General features: G+C 42.6%; 1 protein-coding gene across 1 annotated transcript in view; it reads left to right on the top strand.

Annotated features, from left to right (window-relative positions):
• Nucleotides 1-20,745, top strand: part of fat4 (FAT atypical cadherin 4) — a 121,206-nt gene that overhangs the window by 79,100 nt on the left and 21,361 nt on the right. Inside the window, exons 7-9 of the mRNA XM_073486438.1 lie at nucleotides 11,920-12,100; nucleotides 15,454-15,704; nucleotides 16,301-20,653. Of these exons, the coding sequence (XP_073342539.1) occupies nucleotides 11,920-12,100; nucleotides 15,454-15,704; nucleotides 16,301-20,653 (4,785 nt within the window). The remainder of the gene's footprint in view (nucleotides 1-11,919; nucleotides 12,101-15,453; nucleotides 15,705-16,300; nucleotides 20,654-20,745) is intronic.

The following is a 20,745-nucleotide window of genomic DNA, read 5'->3' as shown; positions in this document are numbered from 1 at the left end:
GTGAGAATCGGAACAATGTTGCATGGAGGGTCTTGTTTTTGAAAAATGTTAGAAACTTGTACATACGCACACATCTTCAGGTCAGGTAATCATTAGGATATTTGTGGGAGATAACTGTGCAACAGCATCACATTTTCAAATAATCAAGTCAAACTAACAAAATTATGTTTTCTTCATGCTTTTTGGGGATTTTCTTGCTTCATATAGTGTTCAGAGGTTTGTGCCACATGGACAAAGTTGCCCAACAAGCGTACATACTAATTAGGATTCAATCCCTTTTTGTACGCTTCACAAGGACTCCATATTTAGAGCTCTGACAACAATTCCAAAATATTTTGACAGGACGTTTCAGTACAATGCTGGTGAGACGCAAAAAGAGGGATTTGGGGTAGAATATCAAAATATCAAAAACCCCATAATCATAGTACGGGCCAAATTACCCAGAAGCATTTTCTCACATTTTTGAGGCCTCGGCTGAGACAGTGGGGGAAATGGTTCTCCCAGGCTCTATCTGGCAGGAAATGTTGAAGGTGGATGGTGCAGACATGTCTCCAAGTCTGCTGTCTACCATGACCCATTTTCAACCACAGACATTTATCTTAACATGTTAAAGTCTGCCTTTATCTTCCTGTACTCAACTAGTTCTCCTCCAAAACACCATGTAGACAGAAGGAAAAAAGACTGTGGAGGATTTATCACCGTAAGCCTTCAGTCTGTGAAAGAATTATTCTGCCAGACAGGGACATGAGCTTTCTGTGTTTTATTGTCATATTTGGTATTTATATGGAAGTCAAGTCCAGTGTTGTAAAATGTGCCCAGAAGTCATACTCAAATAAAAGTAAAGATTATTACTTTGGTAAAGTGGAAGTCTTAAAGTATCTGATATTAAATGTAAATGTACATTTTTTTCTGGAATTAATATACTCAAATCAAAAGTAAATGTAAAATTAAACATATATTTACGTTTGTATATACTGTATGGGCTGACCTGATTTCCGGATCCAATTTTCAGCATTCTCTGATTGGGTTCCAATCTGAATGCCATAAAATAAATAAATGAAAACAATCCCTTTTTGGTTCTGATCTAGTAACTAAAGTTATCAAATAGATGCAGTCAATTAAAAAGTACAGTTTTTGCCTCCAAAATGTAGTGTAGTGGAAATGTAAAGTTGCAAAAAAAGTCCAAGTAGTCAAAATTGTAGCTATGCACAGTGCTTGAGTTAATGTACCTTGTTTCCATCACTGGTCAAGTCAGTTTCCTGCAGCGGCCACCGTGCAATACAAACACGCTTTAACACAAGTACTACATGACAAACAAATGTGAGCTAAGTTTTCACCTTTTTTAGACTGGTTTGGTGAATGAGTCATCGTGTGAATTCTACACTGTAAAAACTGACTTTACTTTAAAAAAAAGTCAGGAAACCAATTACCTCAGAATTACCTAGTAGAGTTTTCAATGTTAGTACTACGAGCTAAAAAGTCACTTTGAGGGAGTCTGTTTCGTTGATTTTTTTCTAAGGAAAGTCACTTTGTCAGATTTTACAGTGTACGTATTTAGGCATGGCTGTGTGCACGTGCGTTATGCTACAGTGGTCCATCCTCCTGGGACATTTTCAGTCATTTCAGAGAAGGTAAACTCATTAATCGCAGCCTGAGCAGACCCTCTTAGCTGCTGTGCTGACTGAAATCTGTCATGAAATAAATGGAAACAAAAGAGCTCACCGAATGCTGGTTCCCATAATGGATTCTGGCTCCGGAGAACAACAGAATTTGGCAAACATCTTCCATTATTTGAAAATCTGAGCACAGCCAGCCGAGATGTGGCATCTATACAAGCTGCTTAAAGGTGTTTTACAAGACGTCTTGTTGAGAGGAAACTTGAAGATCAGACCGGGGATATTTCTGTTTCTTTTTTTTTCCTCCTTCTTCCTTGGAAAGTTGTTTGCAGCATTTCTGAGTTAACTTGTTGAGCAGATAGCAGGAGACAGTGGGGGCTGCAGGGTCCGAGGCTGGGCCAACATCTGGGATCTGCTGCAGGCAAATCAGATTTGTAAGCCTCCGCTTAGCAACATACAAGTTGTGCCCCCATGGAAGAATGTGAAACAATAAGATTTCCAGCAGAGCTATAAAATACTTCAGCCATTTAGTGTTTATAGAATAGTTTTAAAGGTCCGGTTCAGCCCAAAATCACAAGTGCATATTTTTCCTCTTACCTATAGTGCTATTTATCCATCAAGATTGTTTTGGTGTTAGTTGCAGAGTTTTGGAGATATCAGCCATAGAGATGTCTCTTTCAATCTAATATAATGGAACTAGATGACACTCGTCTCGTGGTGCTCAAAGTGTCAAAAAATGGATTTTAAAATCCAAATAGCATTGTCTCTTTCCAGAAATCATGACCCACTTACTCAAGATAATCCACAGACCTTGTTGTGAGCAGTTTCATGTAGGAACTATTTTCTTTCCACGCAGGAGGAAGTGAGCATTCAGGCTACTCATGGAGCTAATTAAGCTAACTAAGCTAGCTAACATTACAGCTCAGTTGAGGAGGATGCCATTAATTTTTACATCCCGCACTGTCACAAGCTAAGTACCTCCTCCTTCTGTGCAGTGATATGGTTGAAAGAAAATAGTTTCTACATGGAACTGCTTACAACAAAGTGTGTGGATTATCTTGAATAACCAGGTCATAATTTCTGGAGAGACATCCCTGCTGCAATTTTCAAATGTATTATTTTGAGCACCACAAGCCAAATGCCATCTAGTTCCATTACATATGACAGAAGGCAGACATCTCTACTGATATCTCCAAACCTTTGCAACTCACATCAAAACAATCTACATGTATAAATAGCACTACAGGTAAGAGGAAAAATATGCATTTTTGATTTTGAGGCGAACTGTCCCTTTAAGTGAGTATCTGTACATATTAGTATGGATTTGATTTAGTTACTTGTTGTCGTTGTGTTTAAGTGGATAATTATCGCTTCTATTTACAGGTTATTTTGTACTGTTGTTTCACACTTAATGTTCTGTTTCTCTCCTGGTTTTTAACATCAGAGATCATGTTGACAATAAGTGCTCTCACTTCAACATGCCTTCATTTTGCTGTGTTTTGTAAATCCTTAAATAAATCAAATCAGAATGAAAGAGTTCCAGCTAAGTCTGAGAAGCTTGAGATAATTCATATTGAGGATTTACATTAAAACTCACCAAAAGTTAATGGAAAATTTAGATTAAGCTAGTTTATGTGACAGCAGTATGCTTGTATCTGCACATATTCTTTGTTTGTTTTTTTTACATTTGTATTTGTGTTTTCATGTCTGTTGCCTCCGAGTTCGTGTGAGTCTGCGTGTGGTGGTGAGAGCGTCCTCGAGGCGCATTGACATGCACCGTGTTTGGTCACATTTATTAAAGTGAAGGCACAGTAAATCCCTTGGCCCATGCCTATTATGGCGGATACGGTCGCATAGAAATCCCATGTCTTTCACATGCCTCCAGCACATCACTCCATAGTGCCACACTGTTTGTATATGGCCTTTTGGCTGGTGGGTGAGGGGCAGTTTTGAGGGGGGCTAAACGACCGCTTAGCAGATAAAGAATTTTAATGACCATCCCTATTTAAAAGCAGGATCTTTTATTCTCTCAAATGGCTCCCATGAATCTGGTGTATAAACCCTCCAGTCTTCTTGAGTCTTTTTTCCCCTCTGACTTCATTAGTTGAATAATGATCTGTCAGTCTAGCCTGTCGTCAGGTTTTGAACAAAAACAACAAAGAAAATTTAACCTGAGTGTATATCTATCCACCGCCATTAAGGCTTGTAGAGCAAATTAAGTCCCGTACAATCACTGATAACATGGTGTTTAAACCTGGCCAGGGCAATGCTAGATCACTGTTCGACTCTTGCCACAGTAAATCTTTAATGGGGTCCATTTCTGAAGGTTTCAGCCAGTCTGCAGTCTAGTGGCAACACAAGTCTTCGCCAAATAAAATATCAGGTTCCTCAAATGAACTTTAACAGAGCAGTAACATTCTGGATCAGCTCTTAAAAAACTTTGCAGTAACAATGTGGTCTTGCAGATATTTTTTTTTCCCTATCGCCTGTTTTCCACTCCCTTGTACACTTTAACAATGGCTGGATTTGTGTGTTTGTGTAAATAGCTTTGGTAGGTAATGGAGGAGGTTTTAAAAAGGTGGTGTGGGTTGGATGATTAGTGCTTCAACCTGGCAAGAAACACTTTTTTTTAATGATGTTTATTTGCTGTTTTTCTCTGAGGAGCCTGGTTAGCACATCTCGTCCTCACAAAGCTAATTATATCATAACTAGTTGTAGCTGTTCTTTTTCCATTTGTGTGGCATGTAACGTGTGCGTGAATAAGTACGCATGCTCTCACTCTTAAACACTTTTCCAAAGTCATATCTTTTATATAGCCCATGTATGAACATTATAGAGTTGTATTACGAGTTATACTACCAGTCTATGTTTTCCACCTCTCACACTGCTTATGATCTGTTGGTATTGCTGTGTCACTATAAAATGGAAAGCAGTCACTAAATGGTCCACAGATGCACTGCTAAAAAGGGATTTCCAAATATTGAACAACACAGCAAATAAAAGTGCCATTGCAATAAAAACACAAAAGGCAAAATCACTTTATTAAATTTCACCACAGGCCCTAAAATTTGAGAGAAAGCAGCACTTTGTCTCTGTCGATATGCTTTCCTCAACCGCCTGCAAACCACCAAACCCTCTTCGTAACATATGGGGAAGAAATTATGCAAAAGCATTCAGACACAGCACTCCATAAATAACTGGCGAGCTGTATAACATTTTAGGTTTAATTTGATGAATGCCTCTGAGATTGCCGTGTTATTAGAAATATTTTTCCCCTTTATGCCGGGTAGCAGCTTTGAGCGTTGGACTGAGATATCCCTTTCACTCTGTTGCTTGTTAACTGTGAGAAAACCTCTGTTTACTCTGTTATGTTTGGCAAACTGTGCAGTGGGACAGCTCGCACCCTGAACTCGGCTCCTCCAAGGCCATTCATGGGTGCTGGACAGGGTCGCATTAAAAGCAGCTTTGTCGCAAAGCAACAGGTTCTCAGAGGCAGAAAAATGTCAATTTTGCCTTGATGGTGGCCAGTTCTCTCCCCCCTGAGTAATGATGTGTTTTATTTACGCTGTCCCTTAAGAGCACAATCTAGCCGCAGTCCATAAACCGTAATTAACCGTTTAGCCTTAAGCTTCAGGCTACAGATGGGCTGTCTCATAAATTTACACATTCATCCGTCTTCCCTAAGTCAACCTGTCCTGGACTTCCCGGTGTAATGAACCCGGTTGTTTGGACATCCCAGCTTTGCTCTTGTTTGCCAGTTTATCAATAAAACATTAGTCAATATATATTGGAGGAAGAGATTATCTCTTGTGCCAACAGAGACACTCAAACCTGCTTCTTAGCAAGGCTTAGACTCACAGCAACTCACAGCCTTTCCCAGGAGGTGGGTGCTGCTGTTTCCTGCAAGTCGGCCCCCTGCGAGGCTCTCACAGCAGTGCGCGCCCTCATAGCAGCTGCAGCGGTCAAAAAACAGATAGCTTAATCGTCATTAACACATGTATTTGTACCCCCTCCGGTTCAGAAAGTATGGCCACGGCACCTTCCTGGAGGTTAATGTGATTTGTCTGGTGGTAATGTACACTAATAAGGTGCTTAGACCCTGCCATATGTTTATGCTCGAGACAATACTTTCTGGGTTGAGAGGCTTACAGAGAAAACTGTCTGTGGATCCGTAGGGTGGACAAGGAGGCAACAGATGGTCAGCTGCTCCGAGTTTAGTCTCAGGGTCCTGAAAGCTTGTTATTTTGGACACCAGTTCTTTGGGGTTATTCTGGGTTCTCCCATTTTCTCCAAATATGATCCATGCTGAAAATGAACCGCTCAGATCTGAGCAATGAAATATAAGCAGACAGAATTGAATGTCAGTCCCACCGCCAGTTTTACAAGCACTTTAAGTTCTTTGGGATTATTGTGAAATATCAAACAGTGGGCTCTGTTTTGGTTGTCCCTGCCCCAACTGTGTCATTCCCAGATCTGAAGGGAATGTGCTGCGTTTAATTAAATGGTAATGGTGTTTCGATTAAAGCACGGAGGAATCCTCATGTGGCTCGAGCGCTTTGAGCTCTCCGACGGATTCAATTGCTTTGTGTGAAATGAGGTACACTGACGCCAGCTTCTTTATCCCATAGTGTAATGGCTGCTCACAGGATGAAAAACAGTTATCTGAATACCATCAGTCTGATGTGTTCCCATGGAGAATACCCTCAGTCTTGGAGACAGGGTTATCACCAGGACTTAGCTTGGACTTATCCTTTATGGTATCCATCCCACTTGAGAGCTCAGCGACTCCAGCGCAGCTCTCCGGGGCAAAACCACCTCATGGAAACATGGTACCACAAGGTCCAGTATTTTCTTTTCTGATTGAGGGAGCATGCTCCTCTGGAACCGAATCCCATTTCCTCGTGTGCAATAATAACCAAGATGAATTTGGATCAAATATACCCACACACACTCTCCTGGACTGTAAGTGATGATTGGCATTCGCTCCCAAAACAATTTTCTAGCCACAGCAAAAATCGGTGGTGTAAAAGTACACAGTTTATCTTGAGTCATGAGCGATGGTGTTGATAAGTTCTCGGCGTGAGGTAAATACCGATGATGTGAGGCTGTAATCACCAGGAGAGCAGTGTCAGGTCATGGCGGTTTGCTTTCCTAAGTGACCTAAGATTAACCCCTGAAATAAGATTATGCTCACAGCACACACAGACGGAGGCGAGGTAGTGCCTTGATTGCCGTATCTGGCAAACAAGTGATCTACAAATTAGAGCCTCACGCTGAAAGTCCAGTGAAGTTTCATAGTCAATGCTTAATGGCATTGCAGCATTCTCTAAAACAACTAAAGTACCTGGGAACTTGTTTTAAAATGTAAAAAATGGCTCCAAACAGGTCGTCAGGCATAATCCAAGTCTCTGGACGCCCTGAGATCCCAAATTGATTTGAAAAGATTCCACCCAAGTCAAAGAATTTTGACCTGTTTACTTTTAAAAATACTCAAACCGATTAATTTATCGCTAAAAAGATTATTGGTTGTCAAATAATCGAATACTCGTTGTGGCTCTAATCTTGTATTTATGTGCATGGCTTTTTTTCATGGAGTCTACAGTCTAGTGCTTCATTTTCATATGTCAAACGATACAACAGGCAAATAAAACAGCTTTGCTTGTATGCAACCTTATAAAAACTGTAAAATTAACTAAACTACAGCAGGATAAAAAAAGAATAAAGGGTCGGGGGCAGGATCTGCCAATGGAAAAAATACTTCTCTAACCACAGTGCAGGCAGCCACCGGTAGGCAGCTGACTTCCCGCTGCAAATTTCCACCAGCTCTCTTTCCATGGCAAAATGATGTCATTTGTCGGGCCCAGATTGCACGCTGCCAGATTTAGGCATATTTCCTCACCATATCCCCACCGCCGCCCCCTCTTCTTCCCTTCCACGGCTTGAGCAGCGGCGCACGAGGTGACACCCGTCTCGCCTGCAGTCGTCTAAATCATCGACCCTGACACTCTTCTCTGGGCTTTGCCAGATTCCAGCAAAGTCTGTTTGGAGGAGATGCTGGCATTTCTCAGCACTCTTGGAGAGCATTCCTCTTCTGTTGAGTCACTCCCTCGGAAATAAACAGAAGAAGTGGATGGAGGCTATTTTGTACATCATAAACTGTTCTGGGTTTGTTTTTCTTACTATTACAGGTACGGTATTCAGGGGAAATTTAAGAATCGGAAACAGACGACATACTCAGCTGCGATGTTGACCCAGTTATTTAGCAACCGCCGTTGTATGAATCTTAAGAATGTCTCACCCTAACAGACAACTGTCATTTACATATATTTGCATACCTGCCAGGATATAGTGTTCCTTGATGACTAAATCTGTCAGCCCATGCGATGTAACAAGATAGATCTGAACTATTAACACATCGGACAGCAGGTTTGGGGCGAAACAGCTGCCAGGGGTTATGTGATATCAGTGAGCCCCAGGAGGCTAAGAAGGCACGTCCTGAGGCTGCACATGATGCTGTGACAGGCGATACACCAAAAAAGACTTGAAAAATGGTGCGTTTGAACCTACGCCTGTCAGCGAAGGCGGGATCAGCACAGGTTCAGGGTCGCACGGAGGAGCATCAGGGGGGCTTTGGGAGTATTTGAGCAGTTTAGGTCTTCACTAGAAGGGGGGATGGGGTGTCTTTGCTTTGTGCTTACTAAGGATTAGCTGAGGAACCAGGGTCATGTGCCTCCCTGATTCGTTTGGTGACAGAGGCAATGCAGGTCAAAGGTCACACAAGTGGTGGCGGAGGAGGTTGTTCTTTCTCCCGAGGCTGTAAACAGGTTGTGACATCACATCCTGCCCAAAAGTAAAACGCCTGAAAAAGAGGGCAGTGTGCTTCACATACACACAAACGAACACGCATACACACACACACACACACACACACACACACACACACACACACACACTGCTTCCGCTCTTAGTGGGGAAACAATGCTATTGGAATGCAGCACCTTGAGTTTTTTGAGTTCACAGAAATATCGCAGCTGGCTCGATATTCAAAACCAAATATTTTCTCCAGCCACCAGGTCTCTCATAGGAGCTAGGGACAAATTTACTTAACTCCCAGAGCCACTTATCAGCCCAGCACAGAACATCTTTGATGAACAACAGTCTTAGTGAGTTGCTGACTGTCAAACACACAGCAGCAGCTCCGAAGCGGCTCCACGCCGGTTAACTTAAAGCGATACGGACACCTTGCTGACTTGGAACACTCCTCAATTAATAGGATCAGCCGAAGGAGGAGCAGGAGCCGCTCTAATCTGTTGCCATGACAACCACCTGAGTGATGGCTCATGTCAATCTGATCACGTTGTGCACTTGAACGTGTGACACCGCGGGCTCACTGCAGCGTAGGCGGATTAGAAAGCCGCAATCAAGTATGATGTTGATTAAGTAATCCTGCTGACTATATTTGTTCGGGCACTTAGCCACATGGTGTGGTCCTTTGATTACATAATAGCCCTGTGATGCTACAGTATGAACTGGATGACCTAAATTATGTACCAAAGTTTAGATACCTGATTAGATTGGATTCATCTTAATTCTTTTCATTTTACACCAAATTTGTTGTCGGTTGACGCTGTATATATCAGCAATGATTTCCTTGTATTTTGTTTACAAGCAGTACTCTCTTAATCACAAATATTTGTAAAGGTGGAAACGCATAATCACCTCAAAATTCAACATTGCCTATATTTGGTGATAAACACAGGGTACTTAAAAAGTTAGAACTGCAGAGGACATGACTCATTTTGGTAATGAGTCACTAAAGATTAGTGTTGTATGGTTTCTGTGCCTCTTTTGGGATAAAACTTGTTTACCGATACCTCCGTTTGTATCATTTATTTTGCTTCTGGAATTCAGCTCTGTTTACTCTGAATGCGCATGTTAGCCACTTCTGTTCTGACCAGAAACCTGGACACATGACAAGCTTAAGGTCCAACGTCTGTTTATTATCATAAAGCCATGATGTTACAGTAAACTGTCTCGAATCTCATTTTGTGAGGAATCCCCTGCCCTCCTGAAAGAAGCTGCAGTGGTCTCCAAACCCCACAATAATGTTCACATTTGTTGATCTTCACAAGGAAATTTCTCCTCTCTGCCCACACGGAGGTCACAGTTTAGTGTCAGCAGTTTAACAGCAGCTGCAGAGCTTGTAGGGAATTTCATTTCTTTCTCAAGAACACTTGAGTTGGTCCGGCTGGCGGTTTAAATATTTTAGTGTCCTACCCTGCAGGGACACACTGTATGTAAATTGTGGATAACTGTGAACCTCAATACTTTTTTCGGTATCAACCAAAGTGTGTCTGTAGGACTGCGTTGTGAAATTGTCAAGTTCCAAAAGTTTCATATCGATGTCAGTCATATTCATAATTGTGTTAAGTGGCTGTTTAATCAGATGGTTCCTGCTTTAAATTATAACCCTATTAACTATAACTATTGTGAAATAGTTTCCAATATGGTAGACACACAGCAACATTATCTTTCATTTCGAGTCAGGTTTCTGGTCACATGGTGAATGTAGGTCTGAAATTTACTCTCTTTTAGCTCTGTTTTTGGTCTCCACCAATTCCTGAGACAAATTTCTGCTTATTAAGCTGCTAAATGCTCCACTTTATTCACCAGCTCGTTTTTAACTGTGGGTGTCTGCTATTTGCTACTGATAACAACTGCCAAACCTGCTGCAAAAACAAGCTTATGAGAACTCACATTGCCTTCCATAGATTCATTAAACTAGCTTAGTTAAAATACCTAATATATTAAGCCAGAACCTGGACAGTTGTCAATTTGTCTCAAGGCAAAAGAGTTCTGAACATTGCTCATGTTCCTTTGTTCCTTTGCCATCCTTTGGTGACATCCAGCACGACAGAAAGGAGTCATTTTATCATGTATCATCTCAGGAGGCTGCTAGAGGAAAGATAATTCATCTGACTTTCAAATGAGAAGACTTGGCTCAAAACATAATGAGCATGTTGCCCTGATTTTATCATACTTATAAGATAATCCTCACTGGCTGAGCAGTGGAGCCTCAGTGTCCCTCCAGCTTTCTTTCTCTGACCCTCCTCCCCTCAACACTCTCTTCTCTCAGATTCCTTATGTTTTGATTTTGCACAGCTCCGCATTAAGAGAGAATTTTGGTGGCCATGGTCCAAATGTTTTTTATTATCTCTTATTAATCCAGGCCCCCACGGTACGTGAGTTCAAGCATCTGATGTTTTTAACAGCTGAGTACACAGGCACAGGAGACACAAGCTCAGGATTGTGTATGTTTTTATTTGGATGTATTATAGTTGACACGTTCACACAGATTCCTGAGGAGAGCTGCAGGAGGCAATGACTACATGTAAGAGGTGGGAAAATTCCCTCACACAGCTCTTCTCAGTCCTCAGGTGATCTCTGTCCTCATAAACAATGTAAACATATGCAAATCATTAAGAGCTCAATGTACCACCAAGCCTTTATAGATGTCCCTAGATCCCATATTGTGACGTTCACTAACAAGGCCCAACTTGTGTTTATGTTTGGAATAAAGAACCGGCAGTTCAGCGTGCCATTTAAGGATGGATTATAAAGGCCAGCTTAAGCAAGGCAGATGTCTAAATCTTTTTTTCTCTTCAGGTTTTTCTGCATTGCAGCTCATTTTTCATCTGCTATTGATTTAAATCCATCCCCCGGGGCCCAGAGAGCCCCGTTTTCGTCACCCGCTCTGGGAGAAAAACGGTCAGATTTTTGCTGAAAATAGCACTTCTGCTCACTCAAATTCCACAGACTAACTCAGCTCAGTGCCGTGCACCTTAAAATAGATACCTCGCTGTGGAAATTAAATCTATGAGTGTCCAAGACCCCAGGAAGGACGCCTGAAAGATTTGGTTTCAGTGACATTGAGTCCTTTTGATGTGTTCTGCACTGGTGTGTGTTGATGTGGCAGCACAGCGGCTGATGGAAATCCAAACTGATGGCCAGAGAAATTTGCTTGAATTAAATGCAGCAGGAATATTGTGGCTGAGCTGTCACAAGAGAATGAATTGTTTCAGTTTGGATCTCACTGCAAATGACAAGTCGTGTAATCATGTGTCTAATAGAAATCTTAACGGTGCTCACATGCTACTGTGTCCCTTGTACCAGCTTGCTATGTCATGTGAATGGAAAGCGTAATGAGTTCTGTCCTTCTTCACTTCTTTTTACTGTGCTTAGTGTAGGAAAACCAAACTGCTACTGTCATTCATTTTCTTTTCTTTTCCTCCTTCATCTCCAGGTTCACCGTCTTTGAGCGGAACAGGGACAGTCACAGTTCTGGTGAACGACGTGAACGATAATGTTCCCATTTTCACCTCCTCCACCTTCCACACCACCATCATGGAGGACGCCCCGACAGGGACTGATGTGCTTCTGGTCAACAGCTCCGATGCTGATGTGGGCGTCAATGGTGTAATAAGGTACCTTTAGGCACTTCTCTGGTTCCTTTTCACTTATACTACTTTTACACCAAAATTTGCACATATATGCAGGTTTCTAAAATGTGAATAAACCTAATGAAAATAGGTTATGACTCCTTTCCTAGTGCCAGGAGAGGAGTTCATAGGGAAAAATAGGGAACGGTTGAAAGCAGCAGACCATACACCACATCAGACTACATCCAGAAGACGATAAACTTTTTAAAAAAAAATTCTTGATCATTAAAATTCTGATTTTGACACATCGTTCGCATCATTCATTTGCATCATCGAAGCTGGTGGAAGTAGTAAGGAGTGAGGCATCTTGATTCTTTCTCATCTCTGTTGAGAGTTGTACATGTGCGTTACTGATGAGGAAGCTGACACGGCTCAGGTAGTGATACAGAAGTCACTGGCAATAAAATGTTGCTTACTTTTTTATTGTCTTTGGTTTAAGTCTTTCTTTCAAGCTCAGTGCTGGGTGCATTTGATTCGTTTGAAATGATTTAAGCCACATAAAACTGTCCGACATGCCTAATTTCTCTTGTTTGTTGTCGCCTCCTTTGATCTGGGTACATGTTTTTTGTTTGTAATATTTTTTGTAGAGGCCACATCGTCATGCTTTTATTAGATTGTTGAGATACAAATGTGGAACGACATGCAACAAATGTTCCCAGCAGTATTCAAACTGCAGAAATTGTTGTGGTCCTTTATCCCCAAGGCATCCAGGGCCAAGACATTAAAATAGGCTTGACTTTGATGTAGTTATGCTGATAATTCAAGGTACAAAAGTGTTAGCAATGGATTCGATTTTATAATTCACCAATAATACAGTCTTAAAATAGTTACATTTAAAGTCCCCCGCTAGTCATGAATGTGTTTTTCTTCTTGCTCCTATATTAAATGTTTGAGCTTCATTGTGTAGACTGATGTATGTGCAGAGGCTGTTTTCACATTCAAGTCATTCTGATTTTAAGAGGCGTGGCTACAAGCTTAATGGGTGACATCACAAATAGCTTGAAAGCCAGTCCTGGTTGAATATTCATTATACACAAGTGTGTTGTAGAAACTTGAAGCCTCCAGTGCACAAACACTGAGGATGGACTTGAAGTGAAGGAGGCATCTCCTGTGAAGTAGTTCTTAAACTTTTGAACTGACATATTTGCATAATTATAGATTTGTTTAATGAGGGAGAGGGAGCAGATTTTTCAGGATTTTAATAAGATAATAAAACTCTGTGGATAAAAAACATAGCAGAAACAGATTATTAGTCAAAGTACAGTGTTTTATATAGATCTTAAAATATGCCTAGAGGGGATCTTTAAGATTGTATTCCCTTTTATAAATAGACAATGCAAAACTGAATGTTTGCACCGAGTCTGCATTCAGATCTGCTCTTTCGATTTAATTACTGCCTCCACTCTTATTGACACAAGTTTGACAGAAGAAGCAAATACAGAAAAGAAGAAAATCCTACACCAGGAACAGATTACAGAAATGACCTCATAGTTTGATTAGTTTTTTCCATGGACTTCTGACTTCTGAAGGAAACGGTAAATCATTTCCACTGAAGATTTATTCCAAATTTTACTTCATTACAGACACATTAACACAGGAATAAAATCTTTTGTGTGCATAGGACTAATGAAGCCATTTTTTTACAATGCAGAGGAGACCTCTGTCACTCTGTACAGTTCCAGTAACTACCATGAGTAATCAGGTCAGCTTGCTTTGATTCCCTGGTGTGAAAAATACCCTTTCAGGGCCATACAGGACTGGGTTTTGGCTTTCCTCACGCCTTCACTGAAACGATTTACCTCATCACCAGCTTTGTGAAATTCCAAGCCGATGTTGCAATTGTAAAGAGTTTAGGAGCGGACTGTAGAGTTTGAGTCAACACCCGTAGTCATTGTTAGGGAGGGCCACGATTCTCAAGCCGGACGACAGATTATTCACACTCACAGCCGCCTCCACGGGGGAGCATGTAAGAGCTTCTGGCCGGTCTCTCTCAAGCCGGACACTAACTCAAGTCCAGCCCCTCATCTCTCCTCAGTAACCCCACTGGTTGCACATTGGGGGGTACCACATCGCGCTCCAGTTTCCCAAAACACGGTAATGAGGATGTTAATTGTCTATGACAGTAAGAGTTGTGCCCATCAGGGGTTCCATGGGGTTCGAGGCCCTTAATGGAGACCAGAACCGGTTACCTTCAATTATTAGTTTTGATTCTCACAGCCCATTAAATGTAAGACCCAGACCTGGACTTGTCTCTGGACTGTGTTCAGACCACAAGCATCTGCGGACAGTTTATGTTGTCGATGATGTCCAAATAAGCTTTGCATCAACTCTGCTTTCACACGTTGTTCTGTAATTTGTCGTCCCATCTCTGGAGGGGGATGCTTTTCTCTGAAGCCTTTTCAAAATATGCACTGGTGTGTACATGTATGTGTCAGTTTACATTTATGTCTGGGTCCTGCCGGAGAGACTTGCGAGATACTGGCTGAAACATGATATTAGTCTGTGACCCCTCACTTCTGAAGAGTTTTATGCTATGTGCTGCTATTTATGCATCTACTTTATGTTTCGTTAAATCTTACTGAATGTGATATTTTTGAGAGCTATTAAATCTTTTTTTTCTCCTTTATTTTTCTTCCACAATAAATTGAATTAAATAAGATAAATTGAATAAAGGAGTCTGGACTTTTCCAACTTCAGCAGCCTGAACCACAGGGACTCTGTGAGCAGTGAAGCAGAAAATAGTGGCTGCATTTGATAGAATATGAAGGCTCAATCAGTTTACTGATTTGATGTCATGCCAGTACAATGTGGAGGACCATTATTGGGTATATTTTCCATTAAATCTGCTTTTGTGGAGCTTGAAACAGTGCCCTCTATAGACCACATTGTGACGGCACTGAGAAAGACCCATTGGCAGTGCTGCAAACAGCATGTAGAAACTAAAATCACAAGAAAACTCCACAACGCTCTTTTTTTAAATAGTTAAAATGCCTTTTTTTGACATGGTATGGTCATGTTAGACCTTAAAACAAACTCCAACGCACTTCATCATTCGCCATTCAGTCAAATGTAGAAACTGTTTCAGGGGAATGACTCATGTAACACCGGACAGTCATTATATACATTAGAAGCACCTGTAATAACACAATTAACCCACTGTTATATAAGAAATGCTACAGAACTTTATGTCGTTCCAAAGCCACTGAGTGGACTAAAAGGGTGATTCTGTATAATTTATACTTTATTGTGTCCTTTCACGGTGTAATAACTTTTTTGAAACACCAAAAACTCAATCACAAAGCTTTTGCTGAAACGTTTACTTCTTTATCTTTCCACAGCTACAGCCTGACTGGAGGACACGGCCAGTTCTCCATCAACCCAGCCACAGGACAGATTATCACCAGCTCCTTGCTGGATCGAGAAGACAGGGCCAATTACCAGCTGCTGGTTGTGGCAACAGATGGAGGGCAGCCCCAGGGTCTGTCCAGTTCGGCCACCGTGTCCGTGACAGTGGCTGACATCAACGATAACCCTCCTCGCTTCCACCATCACCCTTATGTCACCCACATACCTGCTTCTACTGCAGCAGGTTAGTACATTTTTTTGTCAAAATGGGGCATCCACAGGGTTTTTTGGATAACTTATACTTTAGTCTCAGATTCAAGAGCATATTATATATTAAAATACAGCTTTATGATTACAGAAAAGTATTGTTAACACTCTCAGTATTTATATATTTATATGCAGGTGTATGCATTGTCAGCATCTTTAAAATACAACCCCAATTCCCCAAAAGTTGGGATGCTGTATAAAACGTAAATAAATACAGATTACAACGATTTGAAAATCATTTGCGACCTACAGTCAATTAAATACAGCACAAAAACAAGATCCCTACAGCCACTTTATCAGATTAAATGCAGCTTTCTCTGGAGCCACAAAAAGCTTTATGCTACTTTTTTTCACATATGAAGAAGTACTTTCCAAGACCTGTAAAAACAGGTTACACTATAATGATCAAATTTGGCGGAGTAACCCTTTAATGTTGAAAATAATAAATTTTCTCATCATGAATTTGACGCATTTAACATAAAAATTAAGAAGAACCAGAGCGTCCCAACTTTTGAGTTGAAAAGTCATATAATCACACAACAACCTGACCACAAAACTCCTTTATATCTTTAGGGTCCCTGGTCTTTGCTGTTACTGTCACTGATGAGGACTCAGGCTCCAACGCCCAGCTGCACTACTCCTTGATAGGCCGCAACTCTGAAAAGTTCAAGATCGACCCGGTCAGAGGTGCCATCACTGCCAACGAGAAGCTAACAGGAACTTCTGAAGTTACCCTCACAGTTCGAGTAAAAGACGGCGGATCTAACCCCAAAACGGACACGACCACCGTGACTGTCCGCTTCGTCACGGGAGGAAACTTTCCTGTCATCAAACTAAAGGAGCATGCATTCACGTTCCCCGAAAGCCAGCCAACCAATCACATTGTCACAACAGTGACCGGGTCTTCTATGAGGGGTGGACCATTGTCATATTACATCGCCAGCGGCAACCTGGATTATGCCTTTCATATTGACCAGCTATCAGGGGAGCTGTCTGTCAGACATCCGCTAGATTATGAACACATTCAGAAGTATGTTCTCTGGATCGAGGCCCGAGATCAGGGTTTCCCACCTTATTCCTCCTATGAGAAAGTGGAAATAACAGTACTGGACGTGAATGACAATCACCCAGTGTTTGATAAGGATCCCTTCCATGCTGAGATACTGGAGAATCTTTCACCTCAGCGGGTGCTGATGGTCTCTGCTGTTGATCTGGACAGCGGGCCTAACGGACAGCTTGAATACGCCCTCATTGATGGCAACAAGGAGAACAGTTTCAGCATTAATAGAGCGACTGGTGAAATAAGAACCACCAGGCCGTTGGACCGGGAGAAGGTGGCTCAGTATACTTTGAAAGTCAAAGCCACAGACCGGGGGTTGCCGCCCAAAAACACAGCAGTCAGAGTGCTGATAAATGTACTGGATGTTAATGATAATGCTCCAAGGTTTTCTAAGATCTTTAGCGCTACAGTGGCTGAAAACGCCCCTGTGGGGTACACAGTCACCAGAGTCACCACCACAGATGAGGATGCTGGTTCAAACGCCATCAGCCGATATTCAATTACAGACACCAGCCTTCCATTCAGTATTAACCCAAACACAGGAGACATAACAATAAGTAGACCTCTCAATAGAGAAGACACAGATCATTACATTGTCAAGGTGTCTGCCCATGACTCTGGCTGGACAGTAAGCACAGATGTCACCATATTTATAACGGATATTAATGATAACGCCCCTAGATTTAGCCGTCCCTCTTACTATCTGGACTACCCTGAGCTCACTGAGGTGGGCTCTCTGGTCACACAGGTGTCCGCCACAGATCCTGACAAGGGTTTCAACGGTAAAATCTTCTATTTCATCCGGTCCCAGTCAGAGTATTTCAGAATTAATGCCAGCTCTGGAGAGATATTTGTGAAGCAGCAGTTAAAATATCAGAACTCAACAGGTGCTAGTAGTATAAATATAAATCGCCACAGCTTCATTGTCACAGCCTCAGACCGGGCTGTCAAGCCTTTGATGAGTGAGACCACAGTAATTGTGAACATTGTAGACAGCAATGATAATCCCCCTGAGTTCGATTCACTGAGCTACTTTACTCCTGTCACTAAAAGTGTCAAGGTTGGCACCAGGCTGATCAGGGTTGTAGCTCACGACAAAAAAGACTTTGGCATTAATTCTGAGGTTGAGTACTTGATCACAGGTGGAAACAGCTCTAGTAAATTCAAACTAGATAAAATAGGTGGATGGATTACTGTTGCCTCCTCCCTTACATCTGATATGAATAAAATTTTCCTCACTGATGTCACAGCCAGTGACAGAGGAAATCCTCCTTTGTCGGCACGAACATCAGTGCGAATCGCAGTCACAGAGGAAAACCACCACACGCCTGAGTTCTCACAAAGCCAAATCTCAGCTACTGTACCTGAAAGCCTTGCTGTGGGAACAGCAATAAGGACTCTGTCTGCCAGAGACAAAGATAAAGAAATGAATGGCCTTATCACATACAATATTACTTCAGGCAACGACAAGGGTCTGTTTTCACTTAATGCTAAAACTGGAGTGTTAACCCTAACTTATCCTCTGGACTTTGAAGAGAAGCAACACCATGATCTTAGAGTTTCAGCCACTGATGGTGGTTGGATTGCAAAAACAAGCTACGTCTCAGTCACAGTACACGTGACTGATGTGAATGACAACCCCCCAGTGTTTGATCCTGATGAGTACTTCCCCATTGTGCAGGAGAACGTTCCCAGTGGCACCACCGTGGTCAAAATGAACGCCATAGACCGTGATTCGGGAGCTAACGCAGTCATGGCTTATGTGATACAGTCATCAGACAGTGATCTCTTTGTTATTGACCCAAACACGGGCACCATCACCACCCAGGGCTTCTTGGATTACGAGGCAAAGCAAGTCTACCATTTAACAGTAAAGGCCTTCAATGTCCCAGACGAGGAGCGCTGCAGCTTCGCCAATGTCAACATTCAGCTAAAGGGAGCCAATGAATACGTACCCCGCTTTGTCTCCAAACAGTACTACTTTGAAATCTCTGAAGCTGCTCCAAAAGGCACAGTGGTCGGGGAAGTGTTCGCCAGTGATCGAGACCAAGGAGATGATGGAGTGGTTTACTACCTCATTTTTGGGAAGAGCAGAAAGAAGGGCTTTGGCATCAACAAGAAAACAGGCCAGATTTATGTCACAGGTACTCTAGACCGTGAGAAAGAGGAAAAGATTTCACTGAAGGTGTTGGCAAAGAATGCAGGAAGCATCCGCGGGGCAGATATTGATGAGGTGTTTGTGAACATTACAATTCTTGATGCCAATGATCCTCCTGTTTTTACCCAGGAACTGTATGATGTGCAGGTTAGTGAAGGGCTTTCACCTGGTAGTCTGGTTACCTTTGTGAGTGCTGAGGACTCAGACTCTGTTCCAAGCTGGAGCAGATTTTCCTACTCCATTGCTGCTGTTGACTCTGATAAAAATGTTTTCACTATCAACCCAAAAACTGGCCAAGTTTCTGTAGCTGCAGAGCTAGACAGAGAAACAACTCCTGTGTATAATCTAACAGTTCTTGCTGTGGATACTGGCACACCTCCTGCAACCGGAAGCACCACCGTGATTGTGAATCTGGAAGATATCAACGATAACGGTCCAACTTTGACAACTGCCTATGCTGAGGTAATGGAGAACCAAAGAGCTGGCACCTCAGTTACAACGCTGACAGCATCTGACCCCGATCTACCACCCAACCAAGGCCCTTTCTTATTCAGCCTTCAGAGTTCTGGATCTGCCAACAGCTACTTCAGCCTTAGCCCAGCTGGAGTGTTAACCACCAGTCGGGAGATCGACAGAGAACAGATTAGCGACTTCTACCTCTCTGTTGTGATCAAGGACTCTGGTGTGCCTCAAATGTCCTCAACGGGAACAATTCACATCAAAATTAACGATCAGAACGACAATCCTTCAGAGCCGAGATCCATGGAAATCTTCGTCCACTACTTTGGGAACATGTTTCCAGGAGGTTCTTTGGGAGATGTTAGACCTCAAGACCCCGACATTCAGGATAGGTTTCATTGCTCCCTTATTCCTCCATCCTCTGGTCTTTTTAGTATCCCAACTGGAACTTGCAACCTCAACTCTAAAGCTCGCTCAACGGATGGGACCTTTGAAATAACGATCCGTAGCAGTGATGGTGTCCACGGCTCAGTCAGCAACACAGCCCGTGTCCTCTTCATGGGCTTCACAAACACCACAGTGGACAATAGCATACTCATCCGACTCCAGTCTCAAGGAGTGAAAAGCTTCCTTACCAACCACTACCTCAGCTTCCTACGCATTGCCAACTCTCAGCTAGCAGGATTAGGCACAGGGGTGCTGCTTTATGGAGCTTTTGAACTCAACAATCAGACTTTCCTAATGGCAGCTGTGAAACGGGGTCACGGACAATATGTCAACCCCAGCGGCGTGGCCACATTCTTCCAGAGTATCAAAGACATTTTATATAGACAGAGCGGGGTGCAAATAGATGCGGTGGACCATGATCCTTGCACACGTAACCCGTGCCAGAATGGAGGCAGCTGCAAGCGGCGTCTCAGTGTCGGGCCTGATATGAAGACAGAAGAAAGTGTCCCAGTGATCCTTGTTTCCAACCACCCCCTGCAGCCCTACGCCTGCAGCTGCAGGCCAGGATACACAGGAGCTCTGTGTGAGACAGACATCGATGAGTGCCAGCCATCACCGTGCCACAATGGCGGCACCTGCCACAATCTGGTGGGGGGTTTCTCCTGCACCTGTCCTGAGGGTTTCACCGGGATGGCCTGTGAGAGGGATGTCAACGAATGCCTTTCCAATCCCTGCAAGAACGGGGCACTGTGCCAGAACTTCCCCGGTGGCTTCAACTGCCTCTGCAAATCGGGATTTGCAGGTACTCCACACTCCGGAGTCACATTTTATGTCTGACTGCAGAGTCACTCATGTTAGGCTAAAAAAAAAAACACGCTGGGACACACACGTACA

The sequence above is a fragment of the Pagrus major genome, chromosome 18 (genome assembly GCF_040436345.1).
Source record: "Pagrus major chromosome 18, Pma_NU_1.0".
Lineage (NCBI taxonomy): Eukaryota > Metazoa > Chordata > Actinopteri > Spariformes > Sparidae > Pagrus > Pagrus major.
Note: the sequence above shows the minus strand (reverse complement) of the source record. Positions and strands in the feature narration are given on the sequence as shown.